The sequence below is a fragment of the Rhipicephalus microplus genome, chromosome 2 (assembly GCF_043290135.1).
Source record: "Rhipicephalus microplus isolate Deutch F79 chromosome 2, USDA_Rmic, whole genome shotgun sequence".
Lineage (NCBI taxonomy): Eukaryota > Metazoa > Arthropoda > Arachnida > Ixodida > Ixodidae > Rhipicephalus > Rhipicephalus microplus.
Window position 1 is genome coordinate 20,577,589 of NC_134701.1, and position 17,819 is coordinate 20,595,407.

General features: G+C 46.7%; 2 protein-coding genes across 7 annotated transcripts in view; one reads left to right on the forward strand and one right to left on the reverse strand.

Annotated features, from left to right (window-relative positions):
* The window catches only part of LOC142796176 (neprilysin-1-like), a 56,374-nt gene extending 55,826 nt beyond the window's left edge, over window positions 1-548 (forward strand). The window contains exon 2 of the mRNA XM_075886269.1: window positions 97-548. Coding sequence (XP_075742384.1) covers window positions 97-427 — 331 coding nt within the window. The 3' untranslated portion in view covers window positions 428-548. The remainder of the gene's footprint in view (window positions 1-96) is intronic.
* Window positions 1-17,819, reverse strand: part of LOC119169183 (pseudouridine-5'-phosphate glycosidase) — a 2,087,124-nt gene that overhangs the window by 1,139,699 nt on the left and 929,606 nt on the right. The gene's annotated exons all lie outside the window — the stretch shown is intronic.

Genomic DNA, 17,819 nt, shown 5'->3' on the forward strand with positions numbered 1-17,819 from the left:
GCATGATGCATGTACATAAACATCAGTGCTTGCCTCAGATTCGGCGCCTGTAGTTCGCTTTCCTGTCTGACGCGTATACTTTGCAATCTTTCTCAGGGCACTGCGGAACGAAGTCGTGGAGAACATGGCGCTTCCACTGGCTCTGTCCTTGTACAGATCATACGTTGACCCACAAAGCGGTGTGTCCCTTGAAGGACTGCGGGCCTACAGCCCAGACCAGTTGTTCTTCATCAACTACGCCCTGGGGCGCTGCGAAGCGGTGGACTCGCGCTACGCCTGGCAGCGACTGCGTTACGGCACGTCCCCACCGGCCGCGTATCGGGTGAACGGTCCTCTCAGGAACTTTGCCGGCTTTGCTCGGGCATTCGGCTGCCCGATCGGGTCATATATGAATCCGAAACGAAAGTGCGACGTCTGGAAGGGCTAGTGCATGGGCAGTGCGCCTAACCTCAGTGGCCATGCCTCGTGTGTCATGTCAGCCTGTTGACTCTCATGTGCTGTTCGTGATTACCTGTGAAAAGAGAAGATTCTTCTCCCTGTTGGGTTTCCTCAATGTGCCTTATTCGAAAATTTCAATGTATTTGCGAGAATACCTTGTTGTAACAAGCAGGTTCAACCATCAAACTGGTCGCAACGAACAAACAGACGTGATAACAGGGCGCATCGATATCGAGCACGAAACGAGACACCTCCGGACACATCGTGAAAGTAAGGCGCATGAAACAAAACGGAAGACGTGATGTCCGAGTTTCCATGCCTTTGTTGCACGATCAATCGCTTTCCACCTATCTCAACTTTAGTACTGTACAGCAGAGCAGTATACGCCCCTAATTTCTTCGTCTTCGTGGAAGGAATGGAGGCCGATCTTGGTCAGGGTGGCCAGATCTAGCTACTTTGCGGCAGAGAAAAAACTTCATTTTAAATGCGAAGCATTTCTGAGCGTACTTCGGTGACTTTGAACGTCTCTTCTATCTATCTATCTATCTATCTATCTATCTATCTATCTATCTATCTATCTATCTATCTATCTATCTATCTATCTATCTATCTATCTATCTATCTATCTATCTATCTGTCTGTCTGTCTATCTATCTATCTATCTATCTATCTATCTATCTATCTATCTATCTATCTATCTATCTATCTATCTATCTATCTATCTATCTATCTATCTATCTATCTATCTATCTATCTATCTACCTATCTATCTAACTATCTAAGTATCTATCTAGCTATCTAACTATCTATCTAACTATCTATCTATCTTTCTATCTATCTATCTATCCACCTACGATTTTTAGCTCTCGTGGTCGTCTCAATAACAGTATCGATACCAAAATTGGTATATTATAACATGATGGTACGACGAGCATAATTGACTAGTTATAACATGAAAATCATGACATGTTCGTCAAGAATGTCATGATTTACATTTTATGGTCTTGCTGCTCTTACGGTGGTTTTATTCACATGACATTTTGTAAAGGTGGTATGGTATCACATGACGGCATGGAGCACATTGATGACAGACCCTAACGTGGTAATCATAACATGCATGTCATGATTTTCATGTTATGATTAGTCATGACTAATGCCACGCTCATGGTGCGCTCGCGGTCGTTTAGCTAGCTTCACATATACAAAATTTGGGTTTACGGAACGTGAATGGATGACGAAAGTAGATGACTAGTGCAAGCAGGAAAATCATTAGATGTGTGTCATGTAAGAACATGACTGCATGCCACGCTCATAATTTGCTCGTGCCCGTTTCGCTAGCTTCACACATACCTAATTTGGTGTTACGTGACGTCAATGAATGACGAAGGTATACATAATAATGGTGCAAACATGATAATCATGCTAAACGTGTAAAGTAAATCATAACTGCATGCTACGCTCATAGCGCGCTCATGGCCGTTTCGCTATCTACACATACACCAACTTTAGTATCACGTGACGCGAATAGACGACGAAGATAAATGACACGTCTAGAGATGATAATCATGATACGCGTGTCATGTGAAACATGATTACTTGCTACGCTCACAGCGTGATCGAGGCCATTTCGCTAGCTCCATATATCAGGGCACGTGATACTGTATTTGGTATTAAATTACGTGAATAGATGATGAAGGTAAATGACACATCTGAATATATTAATAATGGCATGGAAGTCATGTATGGCATAATTTACACCCGCTTCGCAAGTTTGTGTTCATTTTAAATTGACATATCAACCTTCGTCAATCGTGCTTAGCGTATGCGCTTTCCATGTACTGCTTCTTATGTACTTTGCTTTTCCACAGTACATAAGATGTGTCAATTTTTTGCAGACTTCCTTGCCCTCTCTTTGAGAACCAAATTATCTGGTGACGCAGCTCGAGCGCCGACTGCCAAAACATGGAGGCCCAATTGCGTTTTCAGCTCCAAAATTTAATTGCTGGACACAAAAGAGAATGCTTGTGGACATGTGGCTATAACTCTGGGAAAGCTAGTGCATACTGACTCAGTTTGCACATCACCTAGTGCTAAATGCGGCTTCAAACCATAATTTGGAGTGATAAGAAGAATGCGAAGCGGTCCAAATACAGGATGTTCTGAATTCATAGATGTATAAATCGATTATCGAATGAACTGCTTCTTTTGGTGCTGACTCCAACTCAACAATATTTACCGCCCGTGACATAACGCAGGAAGTCATTGTGAAAGTGACTACAGTTTATGTCTTCTCTAGCATAGGATGTAGAAAAAGCGCAAATATGCAAAGACGGAAAAACAGATGACAAGGCGCTGATCTCCTCACAACTAAAATTTATTAGAAGTAACACACACATATATGCGGCAGAAGATCTAATCACATGGCACACCTATCAGCGCCTTGTTGTCTCTTTTTCCATCCTTGTATATTTGCGCTGTTCTTACATCCAAGCATGAACCACCAACTAGCCCACCTTTCGCTTCTAGTGCCTTCCCAGCAAGTGAGATTTTGAGCATACTCGCACAGTACTCCTTTATTGCTGCAAGAATGCCCTTCTAGTCTTCTATAATGGAACCTAAAACTTTCCAAAGTGTAGGAATAGACACTGGTGCAAATCTGAAAACGAATTATTGACAGATTTAAGCATTGCTTTCACGATTCGGGTTGGATATTCTATATTTGCTTTTAAAAGTCGCAGGAAACCGGTATGTCACCGAGCCTAACGGGAGGGGGCCGATGCTGCGCTGAAGTCTTTCAGTTTGCTAAAGACCGATGCAGTTTGTGCAGCATTATTATAGCTCTAAATTAGAGCGCCTTGTTATTAAGATACATATATCTTATTATTCATCCCTGCTGTATTCTACGCTGCTGCTGAGATTAAAAAGCTGACGCTGAGAAGTGCGCTGCTTTAGCAGCAACTAAAGAAACTCGCCGAAACGTGGCGCATGCCCGCGCAGTTCACGCAGAAAAACGCGGTGCTTAAACGTGAGCAGCTTCCACGCTCAGCTCCCATGGTTTTCGTCACGTGCTGTATTAACGAATTCAGCGTTGCCACAGATTGACATATCATGTCATGTATTTCACGCTAGGACATCATGCAAGACGCTATCCGCAGCAATAACGAAAGCAGGTACCACGAAAACTGCTTGTTCATCTCTCTGAAAAGGAACAGAGATGCTAGAAGAAAGTCATTTTTGAAACTGCGCCAGAAATTTCGCCATCCTATAACTGCCAAAGTCGACATTCTGTGATTGAATCTCAGCAATTGTGATTTTACAAGGCTCATGCTTTATTTATCGACGTTTTCGCTAAAAGGCTATTATTCAGTTAGATATAAATGTTGCGGTTGTTTTCACCCACGCATGACCACTTTGGGTTGCCCTTAGTTGTAGTTGGCAATCGTTAGCTAGTTTTTTTTTTTCAATTTTCTGGCTACATTTACTTTCAGCAGTCTGGCAACTCTCCCTCCTATGGCAGTGTCATTTACCGTATTTACTTCGATACTTCACATACTTCTTGGAAGATCTAGTGTGGGTAGTACTGGATATTCGTTCTTATAGCAGCAGCATTGCCTTTAACGAGTTTCACCCACCACGGTGTTCAAATGGTTAAAGTGTTCGACTGCCGAGCCGAAGGTCGCAGGATCAAATCTCGGCCACGGCGGTCGCTTTTTAATGGTATCTTTCGTAATTCTTTGTGGTTTTAAGACATTAAACCGTAACTGTTATTAGTCACTACACCTCATGCAATTGTTGTTATCTCAAACATAAAGCACAATAGGCTACACGCATTTGTGTTGATTGGTTCAATACTTCCAGGAGCAAACAGAGCTTAAAAGACGCCACTTCCAAGTGCCGTGCTTTGTGTCCTTTCTTCATCCTGTCCCCTTGGCGCTGTTTTCTACTGGTAATAAATCGTAAAGCAAGCATCAAACTATACGAAAGATACGAGCATTCGACCAATGCTGTAGTGCAACAACTGGGAGGAGAGCGTCTCGTCGGTGGCGGGTGCGGATGCACGTTTCATCGGCTCCGTGACACCGATCTGGCCGCTTCGTTAAATGGGCATCAAGGCTCACCAATATTCGTTTCATGCTACCGGAGAGGGAGAGGAGGACAGCCAACAAGCCTGGTTATCCTTGCGTGGAAGCCGCTTGACATATTGAGAATCCCAGCACGCCATACAGGCTACGCTAAGCCAAACGCGAGGACTGCTCGGTGGTTCACCGACACGGTGGATGTGGAACACGTCGAAGAATCTACCCTCCGAGAAGAAGACTCCGATGTATCAGACTGGACCACAGTCATCGGAAACTACCAAGGCAAAAGTCAAATCAGCGCCTGAACAATCTACGCGAAGTGAGCGAAAACCAGAAGCCCGCGACGAAATGCCCCGAAAAGCTTACCGCGTTGGAGTGGCGTCCGACGTACCGCCCGAGCCCAGCGCAGCTGCGTGCAACGCAGCAAGTGAGGCGCAGAAGTCGGCAAACGGATTCACTGTCAGAACAGGCTATTAAGGTACTTTTCCACTCTTAGGGAGGCTTCTTCATGCCGAACATACAGCTGCAGCGCCTACTCGATTGTCTTTGCACGACAGCGGAGATAACCAGTGGACGCAGACGTGCAAATACGAGTACATTCAACAAACAATACGTGCACAGTAGCCACCACTACACTGCGAACTTGCTCGCTGGATTTCGTGCCGACCGGTTGTGCCCCCATGATCTCCGACGACAGCGCAGCTCTGGCCGACCGGCTCGCCCTATGCCATTGCCTGTCGCCGACAAGAGCTCTCGCTGAGTGGTGTCCCGTTCTCGGACTTTTGCGACCTTGTCCATCTTTCCTATTGTCTCCTTGCTTCTGGGTGTCGCTCTCTCTGGACCACGCTCTCTCCTTCCTCCTATCTCTATATACCTTTTAATGCCTCTTCACCCCCATCCCTCGTGAGCTACTGTTGAGGTGTCGCCCATGATGCAGATAGTTAGGGCACTCACTTTTCTCTTTTTTAAGAATCATTTGCACCACTACACTGCGAAGAAATAGCGCGTATTCACGGACAGAAAAACGTACATAGACTCCAAGAAATGAACACACACCACCCCTTCGTGAACATCAATAATACAGCACACGTTTAAGAATCACAGACTTCACCACTTCGCGAGTATAATGAATACAGCGCACATTAATCAATGATGTTTCACTGAATAGTTCAAAAAACAAGTGTCTCCTCCATCAAAACAAATTAGGCGAACGTAATAATTTGCAATACGGATGACCTTCAGAAATGTATACTAATATGGCCGTCGCATACATCACCGCATCCATCGCCGTGACGTGTTCTGCACAGCTTTTGTTCAACGAAAGTGTATTTGTCCCCAATCGGCGGTTGAGGTGGGCATCGCGGTAAGAGAAACCATTCAACCGCGGTGGGTGCACCGGCATCGTTACTCATCCATCGGCAGTCACTACTCTATACTCGGCGACAATTTTATGTGGAAAGAATGCTCTGGCTCTTGGCCCCACTGAACGCGTCAGTCGCAACCACTTGGTTTTAAGTGCGAAGCATTTTTTAGCGAACTTCAGCGACTTAGGAGAGACGCGGCTGTAGTGAGACGCTGGGCGGCTGTGCTTCGCATGAGCTCCGGCCCAGTGACCGACTATCGGTGGGCGCGCTTTGTTCTGGACTTTCTGTTAGTGGGTTTGTCTTCAGGAGGTTGCCCTGTACCTACGGACAACACGCACCCAGCAGTGGACCAGAGGGCGCGACGAAGCTCTTTGGCCGCCTCAGCATTGCTGGTACCGACCGCCAGGGATACTAAGAAAATGGAACTCTCGCTGAACAAGGTGACACGCTGAAGTGTCAGTGTCATTTTCGGCACGTTTATAAAGAACTCTTCGTGGGCGCTTACATAATCAGTCGTGACCTCCTTGCTCACAACTAAAAAAAGAAAATGATATGCACGCACAAGTTGGGTTTTACTGCGCCTACTCGCTAGGCTGTGTGTTATGGCGCTACCATCAGATCTCGTAAACTGCAATGCCGGATACCTATAGGCAAGTGTGTCCCAGTTTTAGGAGTTTCCAAGATTTTCCTATCAACCCCACGGTGGCAAGGCTAGGTCTATCTCCAAGGCCAAGCCTGGGCCACGACGCCGGGCGTCCGGCTTGCGCCTGGTGACCATGGGCCTTGTTAGCCTGAAGATATACTACATAGAAGGGGAGACTATATTGCCCGCAGATTTTGAAGCTGCCTGGGGACCATGGGCCTTGTTAGCCTGAAGATATACTACATAGAAGGGGAGACTATATTGCCCGCAGATTTTGAAGCGGGAGGGTGGGCTCCAGTGCCGAAGGCACAGGACTGATTTAAGAAGACTCTGCATGTCGACAAAGCCAAGAGAAGGCCTTGCGAGACGCAGGCCGGCAGCGACGAGCGCAAGACGCACAGAGCGCAGCAAGTCAAGCGAGGGAAAGTGCCGGTCTGGAAGAAACGCGGACCGTTTCTCAAGATGCCAGCCACGGATTGCAAGGTTGTGTACATGCCTCAGAACTGGGACTTGAGTGTCGTGACAACGAGAGAACTCGGATGTGCACTGAGAGCAGCAGCGCGTCTAAGGATGGCGATTGCCACGGAAGAAGACATTGTGCGGGTTAATGGCACAAACAACACGTTGACGGTGAGCACACCGTGCATAAATCGCAGTGGGGCATATGCGACTTTGAAGACGCGCAAGCTGGGTGATCATGACCAGCCGGTTTCGGCGTTCGTGGCGCCGCTGGAGAACTCCGTGCGGAGAGTGATTTACAATGCTTATTATGAATGCCCAGTTGAAGAAGTTCGGGCGGGACTCCTAAAGAAGAATGAAGGCATAGATATTCTGGACGCGAGACCTCTGGAAAGTTGAAGGCGATTCAGAATACGTTCGGGGGAAAACGCATAACCCGACAGATAACTTACTGGAACTGTCTGTACGCTGTGATCCCGTATAGAAATTTAGTCGCGACCTACTACAACTGCGGACGAGTTGGAAATCGAGCGAACGTTTGCTCTCGTCCGAAGGGTAACCTATGTCACCATTGCGGGAAGGACCATCCTGCTCAGCCAAAGAGAGCCACTCGCGTGCACGCCGGACTGTATCATGTGTCATGGTGCGCATCACACAGGGAGCCAGAACTGCAGGTTTCACCTGGCTTGCAAGCCATCGACAGGCCGGCAGCAGAGCATCGAAATAAAGAGCGAAGCTGGCAACGATGAGCGGTTTTCGAGGGCTATGCAGTGCTCATCGAGGGCAAAGAAGGCACTAGCAAAAGCAGGGACTAGTCGAGTTCCTTCCCTTCATTGCCAGGGCGCGGGGGTGGCCAAGATGGCGGACGAGTATCCAGTCCCAACAGCCAGGCACATGACACCAATAAAAAGGTGTGCTTGTCAGGCATGTCCTTCTAGAACGAAACTGCTCCAGAGAGGGAGTGAGCAGCACTAATTCAGTGGCAGGGAGGTTTGATTAAACGAATGAAAAATAGAATTGCAGAGATGGAACGCGCACTTAATAATGACCAACTACAATGGACACAAGCACCAGCAGTGCAAGGCCTACAGAAAGCGACGCAAGAGGCGTTTGCTGGCGTAAAGGATGGTGCAGCTATGGAAGTGGAGAATCGGGGGACAAAGAAGAGGCCATTGCTGGTTCATGAGGAAGCTAACGTAAAACTATTAACCGAAACTTCACCAGTAGACATGCCATAGCCTGTTTTTTGTTTTTAAGGTCACTAGTCTTTAGTCGAGTGTGACTGCCCTTGTGCATATAGTAGGCAAACAAGGGGAAAAACAGAGTACGTTGGAGACTCGAGTCGAAAAATCGAAGCCAGACTAGGCACAATAGAGGAGCGTCTCGCCATACCCTCCATTGAATTTAGGGCTTCACAAACCCAGTTCACGGGTATGTTTAAGCAGCTTCATACTCTATTGGAGGCAAGACTGCCTCCCTTGGGTGGCCAAGTGCCATTAATAAACCTGGTGCCTCATAATGGCACCTTACCACCAAAAACAGGTTTGGCAGTAAAACTGCAGGGGCTTTCGTCACAAGCCGGGTAACCTGCAGTCGCACTTAAAAAATCTTGATAGTAAACCGGACATAATAGCTTTCTATGAGGCTAGTGGTTCCGTAAAATTACTCAGATTCAAGGTGTTTACAGCGCCTGGGATTTATTCAAGGGGCGTATCATGCGTCTTCACAGCTGTGCTGGTCCATCGCAACATCACTGCCATTCATCATTCCGTAGATAGCAGCAGGAAAGACTACGTCCTGCTAGAGATTTTGCCTAAACAAAAGTAAATGTGTATAGTTCTCCAAAAGATAAAGGTTTGGACTTGCCACAACTCCTGATTCAAACTCAACGGCTAGCAGCTCGTGCTCAGCTTATAGTGGTAGGAGATTTCAATGCGCCTCACCCGGAGTGGGGTTATATTCGAGCCAGCCCAAAGGGCAATCGGCTTTGGCAAGTTGTCTGGGATCTGCGATGAACACTGTTAAACAATTCGCAAGGTCATACGAGGATAGGCAACAGCATTAGCATAGATAAATATCCAGACTTCACGTTTTTTAGAGGTATCAGTAATGCAACGTAGATTAACACGGAACAAGCACCAGGAAGTGATCACTATATCCTTTCCACAACGTTTAGCGCTTCGAAGCATAAAGACAAAGTAAAGGGGCGTAAAAAAACGGATTGAGACAGATTTAGGAAACATGTTGTAGGCCCGTGTGCTCAGATTTGGGTGCACGTTAAAGAACCCCAGGTGGTCGAAATTTCCGGAGCCCTCCACTACGGCGTCTCTCCTAATCATATGGTGGCTTTGGGACGTTAAACCCCACATATCAATCAACAGATTTAGGAAAAACAGAGCAGACACTGTGAACTGGCAAATAAAAACCTGAACGGATGGGTAGAGGCGTTCAAGAAGGATGTAAAGGATACCATGGTAGAAGTGCCAGACGAGAAGGAGGAGTTTGCGGCGGACTTTAGACCATTACACAGTTGCAAGCCAAGCAGTGGGGCCAGATTTGTGATCGCATGAAAGGACAGTTTGAATGCAAAAAGACATGGCAGCTGCTGAGGCATCTTTTGGATCCGGCAGCAACTGAATTGGCGCAACGGGGACAAATGACTCCACTAATGCATCAATATAAAGGCACAATTGGAGAGTTTATACAGAAACTCCGGAACTGATGGAGTAGACGGTTACTGACCACACTACCCGGGGATGAAAAGCTCGGAACTAGATGAAAAGTTTACAATTGCGGAGGTGAAGTTTGCCATGGGGCTGCTGCGTACTACGTCTGCCCCAGGTACAAATGAGGTTACTTATAAAAGGCTAAGAAACATAGATTTCAAATCGGTTGGGGCGATCACTGACTTGACAAATGAGTATTGGGTGGCCGGAGAGATCCCAGCACAACGGAAGCAGGCTAGCATTATATTTATTTCCAAGCCAGGACGTAGTTTTTGCAGATTTCCGTCGGTTCGTTTCCACCAATATGTTTCCCATCATCTTCATCTGCGAGCCAAATTTATCGAGCGCTATTAGACTCTCCGGATACGAATCCTTTATGTCGGCTTGTTATAGTGGAAACAGCAAGGTCCTGCTGTTTATTCGAAGTGACCTGACCTACATTATTCGGCCTGTACCACCTGACAACGATAACCAATATATATGCTTAACAGTGAAGAAAAGGTGTCTTACTGTCCCTGTTGTCGGTGCATACCTGTCGCGATCAAGTAGATTTGACCACAGAAGACTAGGACACATCCTATCATCCACTCCTGGCCCATGGGTGATCATCGGAGACTTCAACGCCCACCATACGCTATGGGGGAGCCCGAAGATCAGCGCAAAGGGTAGAAGTCTGATAACGTTTGCTTCAGACAACGAGCTGTGCTTGTTAAATGATGGCAGCCCAACATTTTTACGTGGCCCTGGATACAGCAGTTGCCTTGACTTGGCTTTTGTTTCTCGAGGTCTCGTCAGATGTGCCGGATGGTTTGCGGACATAGAAACACATGGGAGCGACCACATTCCCACATATGTCAAGATCAGAGGATTATCACCTTGCAAGGTACGCGAAACTATCCAAAGAGTGGACTGGACCAAGTTTGAATCTCTCATGGAAGAACGCTGTCAAGAGAACACCTCATTTGACTTAGAAGAGGTGATCAAGTCCACAGTGCAAGACACAGTGTGCACCCTCACATGCTCTTCGAGAGTAACCGGATTTGATCTGGAATTAGAACGACTTCGGGCTCTCCGACGGCGTGCGGAACGAAGGTACCGACGGACGAAAGCAATCGACGATTTACGAATCGCTAGACGTCTTCAGAAGAAGATACAACGCCGCATAGACAAGCTAGAGTCACAACGTTGGGCAGCCTTCTGCGCTTCGTTAGATCCTCGCAAGCCTTTATCACACTTGTGGAGGACAATAAGAGGGCTCCGGACATCTCTCATTCAGCGGTCTCCATTCAAGGCTCTAGCCCTCTCTCAACAGAGATCGGAGGTCGACGTGGCAGAAGAGTTCTGTGCCAACTTATCTGGTCAACTCGCAGATCCCAACATCTCCACGCTCTCACGTGGTGGCACGACATCACACGATCACCACATGGAGCAATTTTTTTCTATTCGTGAGCTAAAAGCAGCACTGGCTTTGTGTACACGGACATCAGCACCCGGGCCTGATGGAATATCATACAGAGCACTATGTCACATTGGTGAGTCTGCGAGGAGTGCCCTCCTCGAGATATACAACGACTCGTGGTGAGAGGGCACCCTCCCAGTTAACTGGAAGACCAGCCGTTTGGTTCCATTACTGAAGCCTGGCAAGTCACCATTGGTGCTCACATCATGCCGCCCGATTGCACTGGCTAGTTGCTTGGGCAAAGTGATGGAGAGGATGGTACTTGGACGGCTAGAATGGTTCCTGGAGCATCACAACATCTACCCGGACGCTATGACGGGATTTCGCCGTGGCCGGTCATCAATTGATAGCGTCATAGACCTGGTCAGCTACGTGCAACACGAAAAAGGCCGTAAGCGTCTCTGCACTTCTTTTTTTCTTGATGTTAAAGGGGCGTACGATAACGTCACACATGAAGCTGTCCTCACCGCTCTCAAGGAGGTAGGAGTGGGTGGTCGGGTTTTTCAGTGGCTACGCAGCTATCTCTCTGAGCGATCCTTTTTCGTGAAAACCGAGGATGGTGACACTTCGCTGCATTACAGCCACCGTGGTGTTCTCCAGGGTGGCATACTTAGCCCTGTACTATTCAACCTGACGCTAATAGCTCTCAATGAGCATCTGCCAAGTACTGTCAGATTGTCAATGTACGCGGACGACATCTGCGTTTGGACGTCTGCAGTAACACGTCTACAGCTGCGAGCGCGAATTCAGAGAGCTGCCACTCAAGTTGCTATTTACCTCCGTCAACGTGGTCTGGAAATTTCCTCTGAGAAATGCGCACTAGTGACATTTACGCGCAAACCAATGCATAACTACAGCGTTCTGATAAACAGCGAAAGAATACGTCACCTCCGATCATACAAGTTCCTAGGTGTTATAATTGACAGAGACCTCTCATGGAGCTCACATGTATCATACATGAAAAGGCGATTGACAGGCATCTGTCATTTGTTCAAGTTCTTTGCTGGAAAGAACTGGGGAATGTCCACAACTGCTATGTTGCGACTATACAGGTTTCTTTTCCTTGGATTCCTTCGGTACAGCCTACCTGTGTTAACCAACGCAAGTAAAACAAGCCTACAAATGCTTCGAAGTGTCCAGGCTCAAGCACTCCGGATATGTTTAGGCTTGCCCCAAAGTGTGTCAACAGCGGCAACTATCGCCATCACAAGGGACAACCTCATCAAGACCCACATTAATGTGGAAGTGCTGAGGACACATATACGACACCTTGCTCGAACCCCTCGACATCACCTAGCCTCTCTACCAGTGGTCCGACCATGCACATCTTACTGCAAAACAGTGACCGCACATGGTGAGTCGATCCCAACTTCGTTCTCTCCTGCCGCTAGACCTGTGACTCCGCCATGGTGCCTCACTCAATCAATGATTATTATTAACATACCTGGCGTTGAGAAAAAGGCCAATTTGTCGTCACCGGCTCTTAAACAGCTCACACTACTTCTCTTGTATGAGAAATATCAAGACTGCACACATATCTACACTGACGGATCGGTTCAGCCGGGCAGCTCTACATGAGCAGTAGTGATACCAAGGTTGGCCACGACAATTAAATTCAAGACATCTCACGCAACAACATCAATGGCAGCAGAATTGGCAGCACTTCGTGCCGCGTTGCAATTTGTAGTTGATCAACCTACACGCAAGTGGACTATTTTCTGCGACTCGAAGGCGGCACTGCAGTCTCTACTATCAGCCTTACGCCGTGGACCACACGAGCAGCTGGTACTAGAGATAGCAGAGGTTATACACCACCTGACTGAGAAAGGGCACCAAATTGCATTTCAGTGGTTGCCCAGTCACTGCGGAATCATCGGCAATGAACGGGCAGATCAAGCTGCCCGCTCAGCCCATACAGAAGATCATAAACTGCGACTACCACTTTCTAGGACGGATGCTGCACGAGAGCTCCACAGACTTGCTCGCCGACAAACCACATCGCAATGGAATCAGCCGCACTTCAAGCATGCCCGACTGTACTCGCTTGACCTTACGCTAAGTCTTCAAGTCCCGTCGAGGCTTCGCCGAGCAGACCAGACCCTGTTATGTAGGCTGTGGTTGGGCGTTGCATTTACCAACGCCTACGCTTTCCGCATTGGGATGGCCGACACCGCAGCCTGTGGCCACTGTGGCAAGGAGGAAACCATTCAACATGTTCTTTGTGAGTGCCTAGCGTATAGTAGGCGGCGACTATGCCATCGCAGGGAACTCAACAAATTAGATGATCAGCCTCTGTCGGAGCAGGAAATTCTGCAGTATCGTCGGGATGCGACTTCACAGAAGAGGGCCCTGAAAGCGCTGCTGCACTTTTTGCGATCGACCGGCCTTGCTGAACGGTTGTAGCTGGGACGCCCTTCCTGTGTGTGTTTTCGTTTTTTTTTATGAGTGCGCGTGCGTTTTTTTCCCTCTATCTAACCCCTCTTTCTTGCCCCTACTTCCCCACCCCCAGCGCTGGGTAGCAAACCAGATGCCAATATCTGGTTAACCTCCCGGCCTTTCCTTTCTCACTCCCTCTCTCTCTCTCTCTCCAAGCCAGGCAAGAAACTCTGCTTGGAGAGCCCCATATCGCTGACGTAATGCGAGGGAAAATTTATGGAGCACGTGGTTCTCAACAAGCTGCAGGGTTATGCAGAGGACAAGGCGACCTTTCCCCCAACTATGACAGGTTTCAGGGCCAATTTGTCCACGCAGGATGTCATGATGCAGTTGAAGCAAGATGTAGTCAATCTCGTGTGATGCCAAAGCTTCTCTTCAAACCATCGATGGCTTCATGAGAGAAGGTCTATATCATACTTTATCGATTGAAATTGCAGAGCTTCTTGGCATTGCTACAAAAAATGAACATCATGTAGCATTTTAATGGATACCTGCTCATTGTGGCATAACGGGCAATGAAGAGGCGGACGCTGAAGCTAAGAGAGCTTTAAGTAGTGCCCCGGAAGTGTGCATCGCATTTCCCCGACAATATACTAACATCCTACTTCGACGCGTAATGCGCAACTCCATCTTAGAGTACTGGCAGAAACCAGAACACCAGCACAAGCGGCTGCACAAATGAGACCCGGAAATGAAGTTCCGTATGCCTCACAAGTTAAAGCGAAGCATCTCATGCATTATCCACCACATTTGCCTCGGTGTGGCTTACACGAGACGTTACAGCCACTTGATTGGCTGTAATGACACAGGTCGCAACTGTGTTCACTGTCGGTTGCCAGAAACGCTCGAACATATATTTTGCGACTGTCCAGCATATGCAAGCGAACGTCCGCAACTGATATCTTCGATTGGCCGATATATTAGTCGACCATTAAGCAATGAGGTTGTATTAGGTCCTTGGCCTGACGCCAGCAGCACACATGTGGTTACACGAGCTGTCATCGCTTTCTTAGAAGCAACAGAATCGAAAGTTTGGCTAGTTGGATATGCATGGTATAACTATCAGTTAAAGCGTACGAAAAAGAGACAGGAAGACAGGACAAGCGCTTTCTCGCAACTAAACTGTTTAATGGAAAGGGCAGAGTATATATACAGACAATTGAAAAACACGACGCATGCGTGTGCAGACAAAAAGTACATCCGTGGCACATCGAGAACACATGGTAAAAGAGGACAGATTATCTCAGAACATAATCTAGAAAAACAAACTCTTTATCGTGCAGCAAAACCGAAGGCTGGCTGACGCATTGTTTCCCTCTTTTTCTTATGTGAAAAGCTTCTGTCAACTCACGAGTTAATTTATTTTTAGACCAAAAAACCACTTCAGTATCCTGAAAAAGAGGATAGCAACCGCACTCTCTGCAATGAGCCGCGAGATGCGATGCACCCAAAGATTTCAAAGAGGAATCGTGCTCTCTGAGACGAACATTGACGCATCTTCCCGACTGACCGATATACACTTTACCACAGCTAAAAGGAGTCATGTAAATAACGCCCTGTGCGCAGTCCACGAACTTTTTGATGTGTTTCATGCGACATTGCGGAAACTCTCTGCGCATGCGTGAACAAATAGACTGCAGTTTGCCTTTGGCTGAGAAAAGCACATAGACTTTATATCTATTAGCTAGTTGCTTAAGTTCATGTGAAGTCTTATGAAGGTAAGGAATCACTGATGTCCTCCTACCTTTTCTACTCTCTTAACGACGCCCCGAATGGTTCCCTTCAAATTTAAGTTTCTTAATCATGTTGTTACAAACGGACGTGATGACATCATTAGGATACCCTGCTTGTACTAGTTTCTTTACTTGACTATCAAAGCTCATTTTCATTCTGTGTTGACAGGACTTTTTTAGAGCAAAACCCAAACTCGTAGTAACGATACCTCTCTTCACCAGCTTAGAGTGGCTCGACCTGTAATTGAGTATAGGCTTTACGGATCTGGGACAATAATACCAGCGAACATGCTGGGGTTCAAAGACCAAGTTAAGATCTAGAAATTGCAGTTGATTCAGACGCGGCAATTCAAAAGAAAAGTTTAGTTTCTTGCCTGTTTAAAAATCTTGAAAATATTCACATCTCGCATAAAATCTGAGGACGTAGTGAACACAAGAAAATCATCGACGTATCTGAATGAGAACGAGTTCTCAGTGTTGACAGTGGTTCTTCCTCTTTTTTACTTTCTTTCTTTTCCTTCTTTTTCTTTTTCGTCTTTTTTCTTCCCCCCCCCCCCCTTTTTTTCCTTTTTATAGTTCCCTGTCATTCTCGCAAACATTCTTCAAGGCGAGAGGGACGCGGCAGCAACGAAGTTTGGAAGCTCATGTCAGTATAACTCATCCCCTGATGAAGGGAGGACCCCTCCCGAAACTGTTGGGAAATAAATATATTTATCCTTGTTGACAACGCTCCCGTTGTGCCATATCTCATACCTATATATATATATATATATATATATATATATATATATATATATATATATATATATATATGTTTGTGTGTGTGCTTTGCTTATATATATATATATATATATATATATATATATATATATATATATATATATATATATATATATATATATATATATATATATATATATATATATATATATATACGAACACACGCGCTAAGCACACTTTACCCTCGTGCGCGTTTTCTTGCGTGCATATACTCTCATTCGAAATAAAAAAATGTTCGGGGTAAGAGGGATTACAGCAGCCTATTCTGCCCATGGGTGGCGCTACGACTTCTACAGCAAACACGCATATGCGAAAAATACATTCGTACACGTGACGCAACAAATTTCCGAAAGCGTTTGGCTATAATAACGAAAGTATACTCCCTGCTTAGGGAAGCCGCTATACTGATAATGATGCACACGCGCTCAATAATAGTCTACTCACCGAGAAGACTGAAGTCGCCATGAGCCACTTGATCAGAAAAAAAAACTACCGTAGTGTCCGTCACCTATTTTACAATGCGTAAGTTTCTAATTTGTGCCGTTCTCCGTCATGCGTGTCGTCTGCATCGCTCGAGAAGTGACGGAACGACACGTTGCCGTCTTTTTATCGCGATGTCATGCATTGCGGCACAATTCGATGGTATTCGATCGTACGCCTTTTTTTTTTCGGGCTCTCGCGTGTGGCATGGGGAAAATGAAGGACCTATGCGGTCGCTTCTCAACTCGCGTAACGGGGTAACATGTCTTCTTTCAAAATCGACCTTGTTAGCGCCGTTTCTAGACGCGGGCGCTAGGAAGCCAGCGCTCAGTTGGAGTCGTGAATTGTTGTGAACAATCCGACACGACCACGAAGCAGCCAGAGAGGCAAGCCACAGCGGAGGTGGTTGATATGCAACCCGCGTTTGTGCTTGCTTGGATTTCGGCCTGCTGGCGTTCCTCGGCCTTAGAGTAAGTTTGCACTAGAATAAGTCACGTGAAATTTCATGGAGCTGTGTGGACTTCCCAAACGAACCCGAACCTCGCTACCGTGAGCCCCCCTCCACCACCTCCTTCTTCCTGACACATACATGGCCACCGAGACTCCTCACCAGGTGGGAGCTTCAGCCGTACACGTCGCTTGCTGCACCATGTATTCTCAACGCGATCCCCATATCTTCTCCAGCTCATCTTAGTTGAACATGAAAGATTAGTTGGCGAGGTAGAAAGAGTCGGCACTAGTAATAAATGAGACAACGAAAGTACACTTGGCTCATGATGTTCTATCTCACGGACACCGCGAAACTGTGGCCTAATAACCACGAGGCAGAGATTCATACGTTGTCTGTGGCGGACGTATCTGGTTGACCTGCGGCTGGTAAGGTTCACGCCGAGCAGTGTTTGCGCGAACGGGAATCGCAACCAGGCGAAAACTGCATGGGCTACATCGAGGATGTGCTGAATCAAACCGTCTGCAGTATGTTCATGCTAATAATTATAACTCTCCTACCGTTGCTGTAACATCAGGCGTACCACAGGGTTCGGTTTTAGGTCCATTGCTTTTTCTTATTTATATTAATGATTTGCCTGTCGGAATTAATTCTACCATTAGGCTTTTTGCTGATGATTGCGTACTGTATCGTGTCATTCATAATCAACATGACGTTTCTACATTGCAGTCCGACATTGACGCTGTTTCTAACTGGTGCGACAAGTGGCTCATG